Here is a 20,739-nt window from a genome sequence, read left to right as displayed (position 1 = left end):
GCTCGGCCTCCCCGGAGCTCGGCCTCCCCGGAGCTCGGCCTCCCCGGAGCTCGGCCTCCCCGGAGCTCGGCCTCCCCGGAGCTCGGCCTCCCCGGAGCTCGGCCTCGCTGCTGTGCTCTGTGGCCGGGAGTGGGGGGAGGGGAGCAGGAGGGGAGCGGAGCGAGGGATACGGAGCGTGCCGGGCTGTGGCAGCGTTGGGCTGGTAGCCTCGCGTTGGTGCGGTGCGCGTGAGGGATTTGCGGCCGTCAGAAAACGGCGTCTGCTGTCCTCATGCATCGCACCCCCGGGCCTGAGCGGGCTCGCTGGTGGGAGGAGCGGCGGTGAGCTCGCACAGCGCGGTTGGGGCTGCGAGCGGGTGGATCCGTGCAGCTAGTAGTGACAGGACGGGGGAGATGGTTTTAAGCGGAAAGAGGGGAGATTTAGGTGATGTGTTAGGAAGAAATGCTTTATTGAGAGGGCGGTGAGGCGCTGGCCCAGGCTGCCCAGAGCTGTGGGTGCCCCATCCCTAGTCCTGCTCCAGGCCATGGATGGGCCCTGGGCAGCCTGAGCTGGAGGGGGCAACCAGCCCAGGGCAGGGGTTGGGGCTGCATGGTATTTAAGGTTCCTTCCAAACTAAACCGTTCTGTGCTTCTATGAAAAGCTTTTGGTGGATGAAAACAGAATTTTTTAATGTGATTCCTGGTGCTCCATCACCTGCCGTGGCAGCAGGGTGGTAATGTTCTGCTCTAGGGAGAACTGAGGATTGTAGAAAGTCTTCAGGCAGGTTCTGCAAATTCCCAATCCTCATTTTTTTTAATAGAGACCAGCTGTGGTGGCAGTAGAAATGCCAGAACCATTTTCTGCATGGGACTGCCTGGCTCTGAGCAGAGCTCTGCTCGTGTTTGGTTTCTGATTCCAGCTCAGGATGCTATGAGCAAAGTCTGAACCCGCTCCTGATCTCTGTGCTTGGGCCCTTTCCGGTCCTGGAGGAGTGCTCCAGGAAAGGTTTGGTCTTAGGGATGGATTCATTGCTGCCATTTGCTGTAGATGGGAACTGGAAACACTTGGAGACTTGGAGCAAAAGTGTGCCTGTAGGAGCTGTAATCATTTCAAATATAGCCTTGTAATTGCCATGTGCATGCATTTTCCATCCCTAGCAGCGAGCCAGTTCAGCAGAGGTTTTATTTTTTTTTCTGGTTGGTTTTTCTGGATTTCAGCTCTCTAAATCACAGTATTGGCATGGGCTGGGAGCTGGGAAGGAATTACTGCCAACTACCAGTCTGGAACCCTCCTAGAGAAAAGTGTTAGAACTTTCCAGTGATTTGTTTGTGTCCTTGAAAGTTAAATAGAAACTGCAAAGCGCCGTGTTTCTTACAGATCCAAGGGCTTACAACCTGGCCCTTTGAAACATGGGGCTTTGTAAGTGTCAGCCCCGGTGTTTCTTTTGTTCCAAACCAAAACTCCCCACTACCAGTCCCCTTGGGTGCTATCCAAGGTGGCAGTTAAATTAAAGTGGGGTCATTTGAGATCAAAGTTGCTGCTGCAGACAGCAGAAACAATGAAGGGAAGAGAGGTTTTGTTTCCTTTGAAAAGTCTGAGAAAGTGCATTTACCTTACTCTTTTGAATCTAGATTTCCAGGGGTTTATAGCAGTTCTTTCAAGTTGCGGGAGGAAATTCCAGCTGCTGTGCTTACACTGTTAATTTTGTTAAGTCTTTGTCAACTTCTCTTTCCTTTTTTTTTCTTCTTGTAGATTATAGCACCTATAGCCAAGCTGCAGCTCAGCAGGGGTAAGTAGCATTATGATCTTACTCCTTTATTGTAAAAAGTTGTGATGGAAGTGTGCGATAATTGTGGTTTAGTTTTAGCTCAGGTATGCTTGTAAATCCTTTAGTTTTCCTTTGGATTAAGTACTGCTTTAACATTTCAGCAGCAAGCATTTGGAGATAAAAACCCGTCTTGTGATGTATGTATTGCACAAGTACAGGGATGCATTATAAATATCTTTAAATTCATTTTGCAGCTACAGCGCGTACGCACCTCAGCCAGCCCAAGGATACGCACAGACCACGCAGGTAAAGCATAGGAGGGGTTCTGACCCTTCCTGGGATCCCAGCAGCCATCTCTCAGCCCTGGAAAATTCTGAGCAGCATCAAAATGTGCCCTTAGGAGTTGTCCTGTAGCTTCCCACACAGCCTGCTCTGCGTGCTTAAAGTGAAACTGCCTCGATGTCCGGGAGCTTCCGCATTCTCTTCCTTGTTAATGTATCCCAGTTGTTGCCAAGAGGGTTATAAAAGCCTAATTCTTGGTGTACGTTTGACACTAAGGTGTCAGTGGGTGTTTTACTTGGTGGCGTAGGAGAGAGAAACCTGAAAAAAGAGAAAAAGAAAGGGGAGATTGCTATTTGTTGTGATGGCAGCTCTTGGAAAAGTTAGGAGAAGAGGATAGGTGTCTGTCTTTTTCATGGAGTTAATGTAGCTAAAGCTATCAGTATTGTTAGTTGGCTAGACTGCAAACTGATGGTGATCTTTCAGAGATGAATTACATTATGCTTTTTTTTAATCCTTAGAATCCAAGTTACTGAAACCACAGTTATATGCAAAGTACAAGTGTGGTTTTCAAAGTCAACTTGGTTGACTTCCGCCAGCATTCTAGAGAGTGGTTTTTTTTGAGAGGAAGGTCCTGCTACCATAAAACATGTTTGTGTTCTGGACACAAAAGCTACTGAGCTGGAGCATTACAGAGCAATGCTAAATGGGCTTTGTGCTGCTGCCCACAGCTGCCAGCATGGATACCTCTGCAAAAGCATCACTGTTACAGGAGGAGCAGAGGTTCAGTCCCGGCATCTGGGTCAGTTGAATTGAAAATGGCATTACTTCTCATTTTGAATAAATATGTTGGGAGAGAAGAATTGCAAGAACTGCTGCCAAAAGCACAGGTTACACAGAAGGTGTAAGCAGGCTGGCAGAGGTAAGAACAGAAGGCTTCAGCATCCTTTAGTGCAAGCTAACAGCTCGTACTCAGCAGCAGGCAGATAGCCACATGGGTTTTGCAGCATCTCCTGCCTCTGGGTGTGGCAAGCTTCCACTGGTAGTGGAAAATTCAGTCTGATCAAAGTTTTTCTCTTTCAGACCTGTTGGCTTGATTAAGATCTTTACTGTTCATGAGCTAGGGAGGCTGGCTCACAAGTAACACGGGCATTTAGATCCCAAAAGGCATTTAATTCCCAGAAGCAAGTGAATATCTCTGAAAATCTGGATGTTAAGGCTTGTCTTAGTGCTGCTTGAGCTCTAACTAGCATTTCCCCCCAAACCCAACTGCTGAGCACGTGGCTGTTGGCAGCTGGCTGGTGCCCATGGTTCAGGCACAGGGCTGCAGCCTCTTCAGCTGGTAAAACCACAGCACCAGCAGCTCTGCACCAATCCAGTCACCCCACACAGCCTGCTGCAGCCAAAGGGTTGCTTTGCAGAGCTGAAATCAGGGCTGAGCAAGGCAGCAGCACTCCTCTAGGCTGGATTTTGGGCAGGATGTGAGGTGAGAGCTGGTCCCTTGCTGACTGCCAAGGTGCTGGGGCAGGAGTGGCGTGGCTCCTGCCAAACCCATCCTCAGGTGCCCACATAAAACTGTTTTTGAAAACTGTTGTCTGCTGGACACAAAGAATATTCAGAAGAACTTCACTGAAAGCTTAAATAGATTTCTTCTAGTGAATGCTAGTTGAAGTAGCTGACATCTTGCTTCATGCAGCTCTGCCCTCTGGGTAGCCCCGCTCCAGTGTTGCAGGTCAGCCCTCAGGAGGCACCTGTGAATGTTCCTGTGTGCATGGGCAATAACGAGGAGCTGGATGCTATCCTGTTTCTCTTTACATAGAGCACAAGTGTTTTGTGAATATGTAAGAGGCTGCTCCTCCGGTCCTGGCATTGAAAAACTGCGTTTGTAACTTCATTACAGATCTGAACTGAAATTTGCAGTAGCGCCCAATCTTTCAGAGTAGCCTTGGCTTGACTCAGATTGCTTTCAGTAAACCAGGTAACACAGATCCCCCAGTCTGTGTACATCACCAAAACAATCTCTGTGTATCTGCGCGACGCGGGCGAGTCGTTCCTGCTCACAAATTAAAATCTCTGTCATCTTCGGAGCAGACCTATGGGCAGCAGAGCTACGGAACTTACGGGCAGCCCACGGATGCCAGCTACACGCAGCCTCAGACGACCGCGACGTACGGGCAGACCGCGTACGCGACGTCCTACGGGCAGCCCCCCACTGGTAAGAGCTGCGGGGCCTGGCTGGCGCTGGGGAAGGACTTGGGCTCAGATCCGTGTCTGGGTACTCCAGCCCAAACCATGTGGAATTACTCCGGGCAGCTGCGTTGTGGGAAGGGCTTGCTTCCTCGAGAGCCTGCGGGTTAAAGTGATGCGAAGGCGTGGGTGGGCTGAATGCCCCCAAGCGAGTAAATGTAGCTGTTTCATTTTTTTTTCAAGGAGCCTTTTGGGTGCTGCTTCATGCTGTGGAGCTAAGCATGGCTGCAGAATGGGCTGTACTTAACAAGAGCACAGCAAGCGCAAGCTGCACAGCAGCGCTCCTCACAAGTGCCTGTTCTGGCTGCTCTTGAGCCCGCACACGTCCTGAGCACTCCCCCACCTGAAAATCAAATCAGTGAAAGTGATGTATGCCTGTTCTGATAGTGTACCCTCTACTTTTTGTCTTGTGCTTCCCACAGTAGAAGGGACCAGTACAGGTTTGACTATCCTGCTCACTCTTGCATGGAAAATGCCATCTCATCCTGTCTAAACTTGCGGTGTTAACCCTTTAGGTGTCCCTTGCTTTTAGCACCAAAAACTTCCACCGTCACAGCGTGCACACTGCGAGTGTGCTGGGCCACAGAGCTGTCTGCAATCTCCATGTCTCTGTAATGAGCAGCTCTGAAAAGGCTGGGTGGTGTACTTTGTGGAAGAAGCTTCCTAAGCACTCAGGTCAGACATGCTGAGAGGTTTCAGTGAATATAGCACCGTTGTCTTACTATTCCCTAAAGGGTAAACAGCATGGTTAGATGTGTCCCGACCACCATCTCTGCATGTTTCATGTGATGTCTTTGGATTTCCAGTGCAGATGCATACTCCACGTACTCATAAGTGCTCTGTACACTATTTCAACATGTGCTCTTTGAAGTTTTGTACATACAAGTGTCTTAACATTTGAAAGAAACTGTTGAGACATCATTCACTTTTGGTATATTTGGCTTAAAAGCTCAGGAGACTTTGAAAAAGACAAGTGATTTTACCTTCAAGCAGTGCCTTGGGTACAATTTTGTGCAGATTCATCCTCGGTTGCAAATGTCTCTCAGAGTGGCAGCCTCATTAAGTATTTCCTGAGGCATGGGAATACCAGAACAGACAGGCAGCGTGCCCCTGGGTACCTGGCCACAGAGACTGCTGGGGAATGCTTCCCAAGGAAGAGGCAGGGGGAAAACACTATCCTAAAGTGTATTCATATAGCACTTAAACTGTGGGTGAGGAAAATCTCTGCCTGGTAGGTATCCTGCAGAATGAGGAGGAGTACCCTTCAGCCAGTTATCTGCAGGATTTCTCCTTCCCTTTCACAATCTGTGCATGTAAACAGGCAGAAAAAATTGTTTTGTGGACTTCCCAGATTTTTCCTGGGAATGCTGGAGTCCCTTAAGCCTTCCTGCTGACTCCATTCCTGCAAGAGTTGTGTTTGTGCTTGCCCTTCAAGAGCGTATTTGCTGGAGTAATAGTAATGCCAGGCACCTCTTCTGCACGGCTGCTTTTTAGGCAAAATGCTTTGGTTTCTTTTCATCTAAGAAAATAAAAGAAAACTCAGGAAGTGGTCAGATGAAGGGTTTTTTCAGGCCTTCAAGTATGATTTGCCTCAACCCGTGCAGCACTTGTCTGTGGCAGAGCTGTTGCTGCTGCTCTCGAGGCAGAGTGCCAGGTTGTGTTTATTCTTTCTCTACCTGCCTCTCCTTCAGGAGCCAGGGCTGTGCAAATGAGGCTGATGGAGCTGAGAGCCTGTCTGTCCATCACTGCCTCTGCTGAATAGCAGTTCTGGCTCCCCATCCGAAATAGAGCCTGTGGTGCTGCCAGGGGCACAGATCCTAATGCCCTATGAGACGAGCTGTTTTTGCATTTAAATTTCAATTTATTTTTCCTCATCGCCTTTTCGTAGCGGAGGAATTAGGAGGAATTACTGCCATTCTCCAGTGAGCTAAAAGCAAAGTGACTTCTCCAGCCTCCTCGCCTTCCTCTTTCCTCCTGTGGCTGCAGAAGGTGACTCGGGGTCCTCTTGTCCAGCCCCTGGTGGTCGCAGCCTGCAGGCTCCTCTGCAGCTCCGAGCAGCAAGTGAATTTAGGGGATTAATGGGCACCATCAAGTCTGTGGTCGTGGGTTGCTCTTTGATCACTGCAGGATGTAAGCACGAATTACAAGAGTAAATAAACAGCTGCATCTGTTACGGTGATTGGCTTTCTAACAACGGCGTTTGGGGCCAAAAATGTAATTTCAAATCTCCAAGTCTAAATCTGCTTTATGTAGCAAAGTGGGAACTACTCTGTGAAGATAACCAGCTCCCCCTGCTCAGAATTGGAAGTGAATGCTCCCTTAGCTGCGTTGGCTACCCCAAATAAACCACTACACCAAAACGAAGCAGAGCGAGCAGCCCCTGCTTCCCCTTCTCTAGACCTTTGCTATGAGGAGGTGTCTGTGCCATGCAGGAGTCGGCTTCCCTTGGGCACAGGGACCCTGTGGGCAGCTTCTTGCACTGCTTGAATCAGGAGGGAGCTCTGAAAACTGCTGCTAGCTGGCCTGAGGCCTGCTTATTTCAGAATGGACATCTTTGATTACAGTTTTTAGTTCTTTTCTGAGGACCAAATCCTGCAGATCTCCGGCAGTGAAGGATTCCTAGACTTCAGTAAGGGTTTTCCTCGCAGACGTGGATATTTTGAGAGGAAGCAGCCATGTAGCTGCACTTCTTAAAGCGGGTTATCAAAGTTCTCCTGTTCCCCTCTTCTTACTGTATCTGTTCTGCAGATTGGCCATTTGTTTCACTGACTGCTGGGAGGAGGAGAGAGAAGTAATGTTGTGGAAATGGCCCCCTTAGAAGAAATACAGCTCTTGAGGGTTTTCTAAGCATTTAAACCACGTAGTTGAAATGAAAATTCAGGCCAGTGGGATGTTAAATCACCGCCTTTTCTTTCTCTGGTGCAAACACTTCCTGCCGAGCACGCCTGCACGAGGGAAACGCTCCATCCAGAGCCGAAGCATTAAAATTCAGGATGCTTTTCTGCTCCCTTTTATTCTAATGCCTGCGCAGAGCCTGCTATTAGCAGACCCGCTCGGGTGATGCAGAAAGGCAGCGCTGCCCGTGGTGGCACCCAGCGTGAGGGCCCCTTTCTGGAGGCCGGCTCTGGCTCTGTGTGCTGCTCCCCAGGGCCAGGCTGGGCTCAGCTCGGGGCTGTGGTTTCGGTGACGCGCGTGTCAGAGCGTACTTAGCAAGCAGCAGGTTTTTTTAATAAGCGGTCAGGCTTCAGCCACTTGAAGTAAGGATCCCTTCAGCTGCCGGTGTTGGTGCCGTGCCGGCGATGCGGTGTGGAAACGCAGCGGTGGCTCACGCTGAAGTGTTTGAACTGTTTGTGTGAAGTGCTAAAACCCACGCTCGCTCGATCCTGTTGGGCATCGCTTCTCTCCCCCTCTCCGGTAACGCTCAGAGCGGGGCTTTGCTTTGCAGAGAGGCTCTGAGCAGCCAGGCACAGCTGAACAACCGAGAAAGCTGCCTGCTAGCGACTCCTGCCCCTGTCTGCTGGTGGGAGGGGAGCTGCCTCGCTCCCAGCTTGGCAGCAGCACGATGGGGAAGCTGCTCCACGGCGTTCAGGAGCTCAGTGATGTGATAAGCACGCAGGGCAGCGGGCACGAGGAACAATTTGGGGACTGGCTCTTACAGAGGGAGAAAAGGGAAAGACTTCTTCCTACTCACAGCCCCTCGTCAGCGTGCTGGGACCAACTGGAAAGCTCAAGAGTAACACCCGGGGCAGGATGCTGCAGCCTGGTTTTGTTTGCTGCACCCACTTCTCCTTTCACTTCGCTTCGTCTCTACTTCTTGGTCTGAGAACCCTGATTTTGCAGCAGGTTGCCTGCAGAGTACGGTGAGGTTGTGCTTCGGGAGGAAGGAGCTGGGCACACACCCTTCATTCTGCTGGAAGTGCTTTCGTTTTGGAAACGGGGGAGTCAAAACAAAAAGCCTACAGCACAATTTGCCTGACATGCTATATAAAGAGTAGGACACAAGTGACCTGGGTTTAATAAAAATATTAAGTGACGGAGAAGCTGTTACCTTAATTGATGCAATTAAGATCACTTCAGTAAGAACCGGTTGGCTGCTTTTTAGCAAGTGTTTTTTTTTATGCTTTTAGTAAGCGAGCTTTCGCTAACAGAATTTTTAATTGGTAGCTTTTCATGCAGATCTTTGTTTCATAATTGGAAAACCAGCTTGCAAGGTTCTTAACTATAAAAAAGCCACTGCGGTAATACTTGGTTTGTTCATCTTTGTTGACAAGCCAAGTGGTCAGCTGAATTACCTAGCAACAGCTGCTGGGAACACTAAGCTCAGTGGGGCTGGTTTGGGATCTTGGATATTCTTGTGCAATTGTTCAGAAATAAATTTGTGAGCTCTGAGCTTTTCAGCTAAAGCAGACAGAAATTCTAAGGGAAGCGAGGGTACATAAAGCGTGTTTTAAAAAACGACGCACGAGGCAGCTCCTGACCTTGCTCTTAAGCTGAAGCAAATGTGAAGTGCTTTCCTTTAGTTTCTGGAATTGCTGTTTTAAGTAATGCTTACGAACGGCTCAGAAAGACTCCTCTGTCAGCCTTGTGCACTTTTGTGCTTTCGTTTCTCAAAAAAGCTGCCGGGATGGGAACGTGCTTTTCCAATTAATTGCATTTCTTTGACTGTAAAGCCAGGAGGAGCTTTATGTAGCCCACTGGACAAAAGAAGGCGCTGCATGCCTCAGCCTGCCCTGCTGTGCTGCACTGCATTAGCTGGGAGCCTCAGGTGCTGTGAACAAACAGTGCTTGGTGCTGGTGGCAGGCTGGCTTCCAGAAAGCTCCTCGGGGTGTGCGCTGGGGACGGAGAGGGGATTTCTGGGGCAGGCTGAGGTTTCCCAGGGCAGGGGCTTTCCAAGGGAGGCAAAGGGATGCCGTGGGTTCGTTAGGCACATTCAGGCCACCTGTGACATTTCTGCAGCGGTGCCTTTTCCGAGGTCTGATGCACCACGAGCGGGAACGGAATGGAGTGAAGCATCTCGAGCGAGGCGGCCGTGCTGGTCTGATGATGAGGCTGTGGTTTGTTGCAGGTTACACGGCCCCGACGGCCCCCCCGGCGTACAGCCAGCCCGTCCAGGGGTACGGCACAGCCGCCTACGACACCAGCACCGCCACGGTTACCACCACCCAGGCTTCCTACGCGGCACCATCCGCCTATGGCACCCAGCCTGCCTACCCAGCCTATGGGCAGCAGCCCCCTGCGGCCGTTCCCCCGAGGTAACGTGCGTTTCTGTCTTCTCCCAAGGCTGCATTTTGCTCTGCTGCTGTGCCCCAGGGCACCACCCGCTGAACTGGGGCCTGCTGCTTTTGCTTCCGTTCTTTCTCTGCCCGATACGCTTAAGCTTTGCTCTTGCCGCAGCCGATGCCACAACATTTTCAGAGCTGGAAGAAGCTGTGTAGGTGCTTCTGTTCTGGCGCAGTGAGTCAGCGCTGCTACTGGGAAATGGAGAGAGCAACCGAGCAGCGCAAATGGGCACTTGACTCATGATCTGGACCAGAAAAATGGACCAGTCTGCTTGAGTCACGGGGTGGTTAGGATGATGCTGTGCTCTGTGATTTCTTAAGTGGGTGCACGCGCTGAAGACAACTTCCTTTTTAAATCTCTTGTGTCTGGACACTGTCAGTAGCATGTTCTGCTTAATTGTTTGCTCAAGATATTAAAGGTTTAGAACAGGGAATGGAAACTTAGGAGCTAGTTAAAACTGCTTTATTCATTTACCTGATGTTTGCAGTAACTGCTCCTGAGTAACAAGGCCAGAGCATGACACAGCCCTGGCTGTATCTCTCAGATTACACTTAAGTATGAATCCTGGTGTCATTTTAAATATTGTCCCCAGCTTGTACAATAAAAGTAGTTCTTTTTTTTATTTAGCTCTGATAAACACTTTGAAATTCTAAGCAGCAGGGGACTAATCTAAAAAAAAGGGGACATGCAAACTGCATGCAAAGAGTTCTCTTTATTTTCAGGCCTTGAGAGTTAATACTAAACATCCTCTCCCTTTCATCAGATAACGTTATGTGGGGCAATATCTGCTTGCACTGGATTCTAAGCCAAACAATGGTGCCTTTAACTGGCAGCATTTCTCGCTGCTTTGGAGCTAATCGTTTACAAGCATTGTGCAAAACAGAGCAGAGGGGCAGCGCTGCTGACCGACTTTCCTGGCAGTTTCGCATCTTCTGCTCCTAGAACCAAAGTCTAAACCCCTCACTGGAGGTTTCATAATGCAGCTGGCAAACAGATGCTGTAGTGCTTTCCCAGTGCTCTCAGTTCAGGGTGTTGTTTCTTGGTGGCAGTGGAGTGTGCAGTTGGTGAGATGCTTAGTGCTCGGCGGGTGTGTACTAGCTGCTCATGAGTAATCAACACTGTTGTGCTGGTTTGTAACCCTTCCCAAAGAAAGTACCATCCTGCCCCAGGGAATCTGTACACCTCTGGTGCTTCCCCCTGGGGAGGTCTGTGCTGGTGTCTCCTTATTGTTCATTATTACTTTTCAGACCCCAAGATGGCAGCAAACCAGCAGAGACCAGCCAGCCACCATCAAGTACAACAGGCTACAGCCAGCCCACCCTAGGGTATGGGCAGAGCAACTACAGCTACCCCCAGGTGCCTGCCAGCTACCCGATGCAGCCGGTTACTGCGCCTCCCTCCTATCCTCCTACCAGGTAATTCTTTCAGAAAGGGAAGCCTCTTGCAACTAGCACGGGAGCTTTGAGTTTAACTTGGGTAAAAGGATTTTTTCTCGAGGGTTTTTAGATGAATGAGTGTAGAAAGAGGTTTAGTATCCTGCAGGGAGGGAGGTGTGGTTCCAGTTGGAGTGGTAGTAGCTCTAGGGAAGATAAGGCAAGGGCTGAATCATAGAATCATGGGTTCATTAAGATTGGAAAAGAGCTCTATGATCGTGGACTCCAGCCATCAATCTGTCACCACCATGACCACTAAACCACATCCCTCAGTGCTGCATCTCCATGGTTGCAGAACACCTCCATGGAGGTGACTCCACCACTTCCCTGGGCAGCCTGTGCCAGTGCGTCACCGCTCTTCCAGAGAAGAAATGTTTCCTAATATTCACTCTGAACCTCCAGGGAGACCTGAGAGCAGCCTTTCGGTTTCTAAAGCAGGGGGGAGGGCAGAGGAGCATAAGGAAAAAGAGGACAGGCTCTTTAGCAGGGTCTGTGGTGAAAGGACAAGAGGAAGTGGTTTCAAACTAAAAGAGGGGAGATTTAGACTGGATACAAGAAGAAAGTTTTTTACAGTTAGAGTACTGAAGGACTGGCAGAGGTTGCCCACAGAGGTGGTGGTGTCCTGTCCCTGCAGACACCCAGGATCAGACTGGGTGGGGCTCTGAGCACCAGTTCAGGCTGTAGGTGTCCCTGTTCAGTGCAGTTGGACTAGATGTCCTTTAAAGATCCCTTCCAACTCAAACAATTCTATGTTTCTATTGCTAGAGTCTCCTCCAGGCTGACCCATCCCAGCTCCTTCAGCCTCTCCCTGCAGGGCTGTGCTCCAGACCCCTCACAGCTCCACTGCCCTTCTCTGGACATGCTCCAGGGCCTCAGTGTCTTTCTTGTAGTAAGAGGCCCAAAACTAAACACAGTGCTTGAGGTGCAGCTCATGTTCAGCTGGCTGTCGACTGACACTCCCAAATCCTTTTCCTCCACACAGCTTTCCAGCCACTCTGCCCCACGCCTGTAGTGATGCCTTGAGGATAACTGCTCTGACTATTGCAGACACAAGTAAAGAAGGCACTGAGCACCTCAGCCTTTTCCTCATCCTTGGTTGTAGCACTCCCCGCTGCGTCCAATAAAGGATGGAGAATCTCTGAACTATCAAGTGTGAAAGTGGCCTTTAGCTGCCTCCTTACACGCAGTTTTCAGAAGGGGCTCACCTCTCCTCCTCAGGTGTCTTTAATGTGTTGGTGCTAAGTTCTAAAATGTACGTTTCAAAAGTTTCAAGGGCTGAATTGCGTAAGGATGAGCAGTTTTGTTATCCATCAGCTAAAAATATTTCAGAGCTGAGGCAGAAGGGAGCCCGTTACCTGCACTGCCACTGATTTTACCCTGTCACTTCAGCCTCTTTCCCAGAGGTATATTGTAGATGGTCACGCTGATTTTGCTTGTAGCAGTCTCCCAGGTTTATTTTTCTCCCCGCTGTCAGAGCAGCCTCTGTAGGATGACTTCAGCTTTGTAAGTGGTTTGCAGTAGCACACACGCCTTATAATTGCGTTACTTTCTAGCATGAGCCACTTCTGCAGCCTGATGCACGTGTCTGAGTGAGTTGGCTTATCTTCCCATCTTTAAAACACTTTTGTCTTCCAGCTATTCCTCTACACAGCCGAGCAGTTACGATCAGAGCACTTATTCCCAGCAGAGCACCTACGGGCAGCAGAACACCTACAGCCAGCAGACTAGCTATGGGCAGCAGAGCAGCTACGCGCAGCAGCCACCCCCAACGAGTTACCCACCCCAGACCGGATCCTACAGCCAGCCCCCAAGCCAGTACAGCCAGCAGAGCAGCAGCTACAGCCAGCAGAGTGAGTGTGCCTAGAGCTGTGGCGTTGCTGAGGGAGGGGGGTCGGTCTCCATCGCTCCTGAGTGAGCTGCCTTTGAAGGAGGCTTTGCACTACTCTATTTGGGTCTGAAGGACCCGAAGGGAAAGCGTAGGGTAGCTGTGCTCTGCCCCTTCTCACTGAAAAACAGCGGGGCTGGTTCAGTAGAGTACTGCCGTGCTCCCCTCACTGTGCTGAGGGTGGGCAGAAATGCAGAGCACCGGTGCGGCTGGGCTGGGCAAGGCTCGGTGTGAGCAACCTGGGTCAGACTGGTGGGCCCTGACTTCAGATTTAGTTTTGCAACCAGAAAGCAGCACGTCTCCCCGTAAATAACGCCGTGCCTGTAAGCACTTCAGCAAGCGACTTTCACACGATACTGCTCATGTTCTAGTGCCTGAAGGCAGTGAGAAAGGCTGAAAAAGGGGACAAGGACCCACTCCTGTCTGCAGCCTTCTAATGGTTTTATTACCCTTCCTCAGGCTCGTTCCGCCAGGACCATCCCAGCAGCATGAACGTGTATGGACAGGAATCCGGAGGCTTTTCAGGCCCGGGAGAGAACCGGAATATGAGCGGCCCTGATAACCGGGGCAGGGGAAGAGGGGGATATGAGCGCGGAGGCATGAGCAGAGGTGGGCGGGGAGGAGGACGCGGTGGAATGGGGTAAGAGCAAATCTTTTCTCCTTTTACCTAATTCTGTTTTACCCGTAGGATTTGAAATGGAAAGAAGGGACTGAAAGGTTGACATTCCCAGTCGTACTTCCATGGATATCATCTCTGTAGCAGCATTGCTTCTAATCCATGGAAATATTACCTGAGGGGAAATAGGAGCAGGATGTATGTTTTTCTCTGTCCTGCAGGTGGTTGGGCCCGGGGGAACCAGGGGTATTGCTAAACCTGGAACTTTCAGCTCCCTTCGTGGTCATGCAGAGGTGTAGTCCTCTGTGGGGTTTAACAGTAACTTTGGATTGAACACACACAAACCTTCTGCCAGGTCCAGGTGTCACTCACTGCTTGTGCCTCTCCCACTAATGGGGAACTTGACAGGTCAGGTATGTACCAGGCAGAAGCCTCGTGTCAGCCTTAGCTACATCGTAGTTGTATGTGTGGGGCAGATTGCTGCTGTTGAAGCTGTGGCTCTGAGTGGCCAGAACACTTGGAGCTTGGCTGGAGCGTGAAGAAAGACCCCGAGGCCGTATAAAGCTCTGGCTTGGCTTCCAGGACTGCTCCCCATTGGAGCTTTCAGGTGCTCTAAACCAGTTTGGCCATTTTAACTGATGGCAAAATCTGGTTTGGTAAACCTGCGTCTTCAGGTCAGCAGCTGTTCTCCCCATCTGTGATGTTTGGTTTGGTAAAGGCGAGGAAGGAGGACCGATCCCAGAGGCTCGTAAGGGAAGGAAGACGTAGCTTTGTGTGTGTTCCATCCCCTCACACTGCAGTGCAGAGCTATGCAGAGTGTCCCTAGGTGCTGACCGGAAAGATGGTGCGGGATGCAGGGTGCCAGCCCTCGTGTTTGCAGGGCAGGCAGAGCTGCAGCTTCTCACTGGTAGGCAACGTCTTGGGCTGTTGCGCAGCCCGGCGCGGTCCCATTCTGCATAGCTCTGCCAAAATGAAGTGGGATGAAATCTTTATCGGAGAAATCGACCACCAATGTATGGAAACGGGAGGAAGAGCCTTGCTCTTGTTGGAGTGCACCTGGCTTGAATTGGCTCGAGTGGAACAGAGTTCCACGGTTCTGCATAAAGATTTCACCCGTGATGTATTTCTCTCTAACGGTTTAAAGTAGACGTAGACACTCGAAATGCCTATCATCACATCTCGAAATTTGTAGCCCCTCTGGAGTTTCTCATGCCAAAGATGCAGCGCTTCCCTCTTAATTTCACACCGTAATCCGATCTTAAATAACGTATGTCGCCATTGCCACCTGACTGGACCATAAGAGAGGGCCCCCTGCTTTATGGACGTGGGCTTGGTGCTGTCCATGGAACAGGAGGCCTTCCTGTGAGCACCAAGGGGCGGGTAGGGGAACTCGGCCCTTCTAATCGTGCTGTGATGATGGATTTCAGTGTCTCCAGCAGGTAAGGAGCTCGATGTTCTTAACGTGCCCTTTTATCATTGACTCGATTATTTTATATTTTCATTGGCTGTTAAACATGGAAACTTTTTAACATGCTTTGTCGCATTTATATGCTACAGGTTACAAAGTGAGAGCCTTGTATACACTTCAATACTTAAAAAGTACCCGTACTCAGTACTCAGCCGGCAGCATAATGAAAAGTGGGACTAGACACGGTGTCCATATGGAGAGGAAAAATATACATAGAATATTTTTAACCAAATGTATTCATTGTATAAATGGAATCCTTCTGTAACTTTGGTAACTGAATACTTGTTGTTTGGTAATAAAACCAGAGGAGGTATACTACTTTAGAATTGTGTAACATTAAAAAAAAAAAAAAAAAAAAGTGTAAACGTCTATGTTTAAAAAGAGAGCCATTACGTAAACGGTGTGTACTGGAACCAGAGGAGGCAGAGCTGCATGCAACAGCTTGAAATGTGTATTGACAACTTTCTATTCTTTTCTCCGGTATTAGAGGTGCAATACTTGCTAGAAAATAGCGGTGCTCTCCCTCCTCCGCTCGTCTCCTTCAAAACAGCTTTTGCCTTTCCCAAAAAAAAAAAAAAAAAAAGAGCAAGAAACAGCAGAACTCTTTTTGGGGTGGCCTCTTCCCACCCAGCCAGCTCTTGCGAGCGGGCCCCAGCCAAAGCTTCAGCCAAAGCTTCCGCCGACAGCGGCGGCCGTGAGCCGCCATTGGCACGCGCCGAGATTGGCGTCCCGGTCTGTGCCCACAGAGCTGCACCCCAGGCCTCCGAGCCCTCGCTGTACGCTGTGAGCTCTCCTCCGCAGAGACTTGTTCAATTCAGTAGTGACCTGAATGTATGGCTTTCTACCGAGGTTGGAGCGGAAATGTCATCTGAACTGTGTCGTAGGCATCGCGTGTGGTTGTCTCCTCCCTTCTGAACTGTTAATGTCAGGGACCCGCGGGCTGGTGCTGCGGGAGGCCGAGGGTGCCGCTTTGTGTTCACGCCGCGGGGAGGGAGCGACCAGCGGGCGGCCCCCACCGCTCCCAGGGAAACCACCCCTCTGTAACGCTCGGAAACGTTTTTTTGCCAAGTATTGCACTGATAATACCGATACCGGTCCTGAAAGGGTACCGACAGCAAAGTGGTGTCTAGAACCAGACAAGCGAGGTTGTGTGTGGAAAGGAAATTTGAGCGAGCTGCCCTGAAGAAAGGCATAGTGACGAGATGAGAGAGAGAGAGACAGATGCATTGTTTGGAGATGTTTAGCCAGTGCCCTTCTTCCCAGTGAGCCGCACAGGCTCAGAGCGGTACTGGCTTTGTAAAGGGACAGGCCTTCATTTCTTCGTTTATCCCCCCAGCAGCGCTGGAGAGCGAGGTGGCTTCAATAAGCCTGGTGGTAAGTTTTTGAGCATTACAATGGATAGTGTTTAAAAAAAAAAAAAAAAAATTTGCAGTCAGTTTTTAGACAAAAAAAAAAAAAAAAGTGTAATTTTTATTAGTTTTAAGTGGTTAAAAATGACGTATGCAACAAGACTGTAATGGGTACTGCCGGCCATGCCTAGGGGTATGTGGTGACAGGACGCAGGGTAACGCGGAGGAATTGAGAAACCACTTCTGTAATTTGGGGAAAAGACATGGTTTGGATTGGATAAATTTCTTTTTAAAGTAACTTTTTATTAATGAACTTAAAGACTGATTGGCCTGGTAAAGCATTAACGAAACGTGTAATAGCGGTTAATGGATTGAAAGGCTGCTAAAAAATAGCGAACCGATCGCCAAGTAGAGGTGCATTGCTGGTGATTTTGCAATGCGGGTCAGTTGGAGTTTAACCAGCGCCATGGAATGGTGGTTATAAGTAGATAGTGATGTGTGTGTCGCTCCTGCAGCCTGCAAGGCGGGCACTAACACGGCTTCTTATGGTTCTCTCCCGACTGGCAGGACACATGGAAGAGGGACCGGACCTTGACTTAGGTAATTGCAAGACGCTGCTCGGGCTCCTCCCAGGCTGGTGACGTGGACATCTCTGTGCTCGTCTCAGCTCACAGAAGATGTTGCCCTCCTGTAGAAGGAGCACAGAGATGCTCTGCCGTTCGCAGACTCTTTGGGGCCGTTTCATCCAGTTCTTTATTCCTGATTCGTCAGAGCCCCTAGACTGGTGGAAGCCCGCACGTGTTTGTGAGATGCTTGTGCTTCTCCGTGGAACTGGGGTGTCTTGCCAAGGAGCTGCTCTGCTGCTGCCTGGAGCAGCAGAAAGCACGTCCCAGGCTGCGGCAGTCTGGAGCTTGTAGGCACCGGTCCAGCAGTCTCCTTCCTCCTTATAAGATCATAGAATGGTTTGAGTCGGAAGGGGCCCTTAACGGCCACCTGATCCAACCCCCTGCACTGAACAGGGGCACCCACAGCTGGTCAGGTGCTCAGAGCCCCGTCCCCTGACCTCGGGTGCCTGCGGGGAGGATGCACCCACCACTTCTCTGGGCAACCTGTGCCACCCCCAGCTGTAGCCCTTCCCTTTGCTTCCTCCCGCACGGGCACGTTTGGTAGTTCCCTGTCAGCCTAAGGAAAGTGGGACTTAGTGCAGCAGGAGGGGGTGAGCACCCGTGTGCAGACCTGAGGGATGCAGAGGCGTGTTGTGCCTTCGGGTCTCGCTCGTGCCCCGTTGCAGCCGAGTGTCCCGGCCGTGCTGGGTGGCTGCAGCAGGGAGCAGAGCTGGGGCAGCTCAGCCCTTAGCGCTGCTCTCGGCGCCTGGATTTCCTTGTCGCTTTGTAAAAGCACTTATTGAGAGAGCAGCTGCAGCTGGCCCAGGGGTGACGTGCTGGCAGTACTGCGCTGCTGGACCGCCGCCGCTTCCCGCTGCGTGACGCTGAGGTTTGTCTCCTAGGCCCACCTATGGACCCGGATGAGGACTCAGACAACAGCTCAGTGTATGTGCAGGGACTCAATGATAATGTGACCCTGGAGGACCTGGCAGACTTCTTCAAGCAGTGCGGGGTTGTCAAGGTGAGAGGAACGCGTGCGTGCAGGTGAGCGCCCATTCGGCTCCGGGGGCAGAGCACGGGGACGGGGCTGCCTGCCTCCTCCCCCCCGGCTCGTCCCGTTCAGCCCCTTCCGCAGAGCTGGGCAGCTCTGGGCGGTGAGGTCGCTGCAGCTGCCCTGTAGCGCAGGCTCCCCAGAAGCGGCTCTGCAGGGTTTGTCCCTCTGCATCCATCAGCCGTGCGGAAGCGGCGGCGCTTACAGTCTCAGAGGAAGCGTCCCTCGGCGCATCTGCTGCCGGTGGGATGTGTGACAGCTTGAGAGAGCGGGGCGGTGGAGAGAGCGGAGGAGGATGTGGGGAGGCTGCAGCTCCATTCCTGCGCTCGCAGGAGCTTGCGGGAGAGGCTGCTGGGCCGGGCAGCGCCGTTCTGGGCCAGTTCCTGCGCGTGGTTGTCAGGGGGTGGCTGCCGGCGTGGTAAAGCAGAGGGCCCTTTCTCCTACCACAGAGTTGCCAGATGGAAGTGTTGATCTCAAGTCGAAAGCAGAACGGGGGGAGAGAATCCCCACTCGGTGTACGCAGGGATGTGTGACTTGTACTAACACTCTGATGTCCTGCTAGATGAACAAGAGGACTGGGCAGCCCATGATACACCTCTACATCGACAAGGAGACTGGCAAACCGAAGGGAGATGCCACGGTATCTTACGACGACCCATCCACTGCCAAAACAGCCGTCGAATGGTTTGATGGTGAGCACGGGGTGTGGTTTGTGACGGGGTGGCCTTGTTCTGGACTTCACCACTAAATTCGTGTCTGACGGAAGTCAGCGTTTGTGTCCCCGGAGCGTGCACGGTACCAGTGATCTGGAGCCTGATTTCCTAGAACTCGCCTTTTGCTGCGAGGTTCCTGGTTTTAACTGGAACACGTGAGCGTGGTGCTGGGCCCGTGGCTGCCGCCAGTCACGCAGCCTGCTCTCACCTGTGACCTGCTGTAGCTGGAGTTTATCTCAGTCCCGCAGGTGGAATTTTGCCCTTTTGCTGAGAAGTTTTCCGTGTGATCATGGGCTCCGTGCACTTGCGCGTGCTATGGAAACGTGTGTGCAATACCAGGCCCTGGCGATCTGCGGAAACCCGCAGCACAAAATGAGACTCTTGCCTTTGTGTTCCTCCCAGGGAAGGACTTCCAGGGCAGCAAGCTCAAAGTCAGCCTCACGCGGAAGAAGGGCCCGATGAACAGCATGAGGGGCGGGATGCCCCCACGGGAGCAGAGGGGAATGCCTCCCCCTCTCCGCGGAGGTAACGTCCAGCGCCCTCGGGCCCCCGAGGGGCTCAGCCTGCAGCGCAGCACCCTCTGCCCGCAGCTGCTGCCTGGCGCTGGTAACGGAGCTCTCCTTGCAGGTCCTGGGGGGCCTGGCGGCCCGGGGGGACCCGGAGGACCGAGCGGCCCCATGGGCCGGATGGGAGGCAGAGGTGGCGACAGGGGAGGCTTCTCCTCGAGAGGACCACGGGGATCCAGGGGGAACCCCTCTGGCGGCAGCGTGCAGCACCGCGCCGGAGACTGGCAGTGCCCCAACCCGTAAGTGCCCGGCTGCCCTCCCTGCACCGAAACCTTCCTTCCCCAGGGGGGCTGCCGTCCTTCATCAGTGCCGGGGGGGCCGTGCCATGCCATCTGAGGCACCACCTGAAACACGCAGGCCTTTCTTGTAACGACTTGCTGATTGTAACGACCTGCTGAGCTCTCAGGGAGCTCCTCTCCCCTGCCCAGGGTGGGAGGGCCGGTGTCGCAGCGCGGTGCTGCAGGCTGGGTGGGCTGGGCGTCCCCTGCTGCGTGCGGGTGCTGTGCGGTGGCCGAGCAGCATTACCAGGTGTTACCCAGCCAGGAGCGCGTTCCTGCTCCTTGCTGACTGCTCTGTTATATCCTAGGGGATGTGGAAACCAGAACTTCGCCTGGAGAACAGAGTGCAATCAGTGCAAGGCTCCTAAACCAGAAGGGTTTCTCCCGCCCCCTTTTCCCCCTCCAGGTACGTGTGGCTGAGTTCACGGCGGGGCTGGGCCGTGCTGGTGGCACCGGGATTTTTGTGGCCGCCTTCAGGGCCGTGAGGATGTTGAGGGAGCGGCTGCTTCCTGCCCCCTGGGCAGCCATCCTCTGAGCTGAGACAGCCAGGGACTGCTGTGCCCGCAGCCTCTCCCACACTTGCCCGCTCTTCCTGAGCTGTCGAGCCGCTGCCCCGCGGCTCCGTGCAGCACGTCCGTTCTCCGGAGCGCTGCTTTGACCTTAGCTCCCCGGCAGTGCCCTCTCGGTGAGCCCCACCTCTCCCTGCTCTGCAGTTTTCCTGCTGCCATCACCAGCTGCTGGGCTTCCCCTCCAGCTCGGCCGGTTCCCTCCCGGAGCCCGTGGCCGTTCCGGCTGCGTGTGCCCTTCACCGCCCACCGCCCCCTGCGCCTCGCCCCGTTCCTCCTCACCGCGCCGTGCGGGGCAGCGAGGGGAAGGAGGAGAGCTGCGTGCCGCTCCGGCTGTCCCCGCTCTGAAGGTTTTCCTCTCCCTCAGGTGGAGACCGCGGTAGAGGCGGCCCCGGAGGAATGCGGGGCAGCAGAGGCGGCGGCCTGATGGAGCGCGGGGGCCCCGGCGGCATGTTCAGAGGCGGCCGCGGCGGAGACAGAGGTGGATTCAGGGGAGGCCGGGGCATGGATCGAGGCGGCTACGGAGGAGGGGGCCGGCGAGGAGGGGGCCCCGGGGGCCCGCCCGGCCCGCTGATGGACCAGATGGGAGGCGGAGGCAGAGGCGGAAGACGCGGAGGCCCGGGGAAGATGGACAAGTACGTGGGGAGCGGGCGGC

General features: G+C 52.5%; 2 protein-coding genes across 2 annotated transcripts in view; both read left to right on the top strand.

Annotated features, from left to right (window-relative positions):
- Positions 1–15,314, top strand: part of LOC110406187 (RNA-binding protein EWS-like) — a 15,810-nt gene extending 496 nt beyond the window's left edge. Inside the window, exons 2-9 of the mRNA XM_021412334.1 lie at positions 1,732–1,768; positions 2,002–2,053; positions 4,118–4,241; positions 9,340–9,526; positions 10,802–10,969; positions 12,623–12,837; positions 13,332–13,512; positions 15,046–15,314. Of these exons, the coding sequence (XP_021268009.1) occupies positions 1,732–1,768; positions 2,002–2,053; positions 4,118–4,241; positions 9,340–9,526; positions 10,802–10,969; positions 12,623–12,837; positions 13,332–13,512; positions 15,046–15,136 (1,055 nt within the window). The 3' untranslated portion in view covers positions 15,137–15,314. The remainder of the gene's footprint in view (positions 1–1,731; positions 1,769–2,001; positions 2,054–4,117; positions 4,242–9,339; positions 9,527–10,801; positions 10,970–12,622; positions 12,838–13,331; positions 13,513–15,045) is intronic.
- LOC110406502 (RNA-binding protein EWS-like) overlaps positions 15,690–20,739 on the top strand; it is a 7,257-nt gene continuing 2,207 nt past the window's right edge. The window contains exons 1-8 of the mRNA XM_021413078.1: positions 15,690–16,330; positions 16,873–16,905; positions 17,813–17,931; positions 18,524–18,653; positions 19,077–19,199; positions 19,302–19,479; positions 19,827–19,924; positions 20,452–20,719. Of these exons, the coding sequence (XP_021268753.1) occupies positions 16,878–16,905; positions 17,813–17,931; positions 18,524–18,653; positions 19,077–19,199; positions 19,302–19,479; positions 19,827–19,924; positions 20,452–20,719 (944 nt within the window). The 5' untranslated portion in view covers positions 15,690–16,330; positions 16,873–16,877. The remainder of the gene's footprint in view (positions 16,331–16,872; positions 16,906–17,812; positions 17,932–18,523; positions 18,654–19,076; positions 19,200–19,301; positions 19,480–19,826; positions 19,925–20,451; positions 20,720–20,739) is intronic.

Source organism: Numida meleagris, chromosome 14 (assembly GCF_002078875.1).
Source record: "Numida meleagris isolate 19003 breed g44 Domestic line chromosome 14, NumMel1.0, whole genome shotgun sequence".
Lineage (NCBI taxonomy): Eukaryota > Metazoa > Chordata > Aves > Galliformes > Numididae > Numida > Numida meleagris.
Note: the sequence above shows the minus strand (reverse complement) of the source record. Positions and strands in the feature narration are given on the sequence as shown.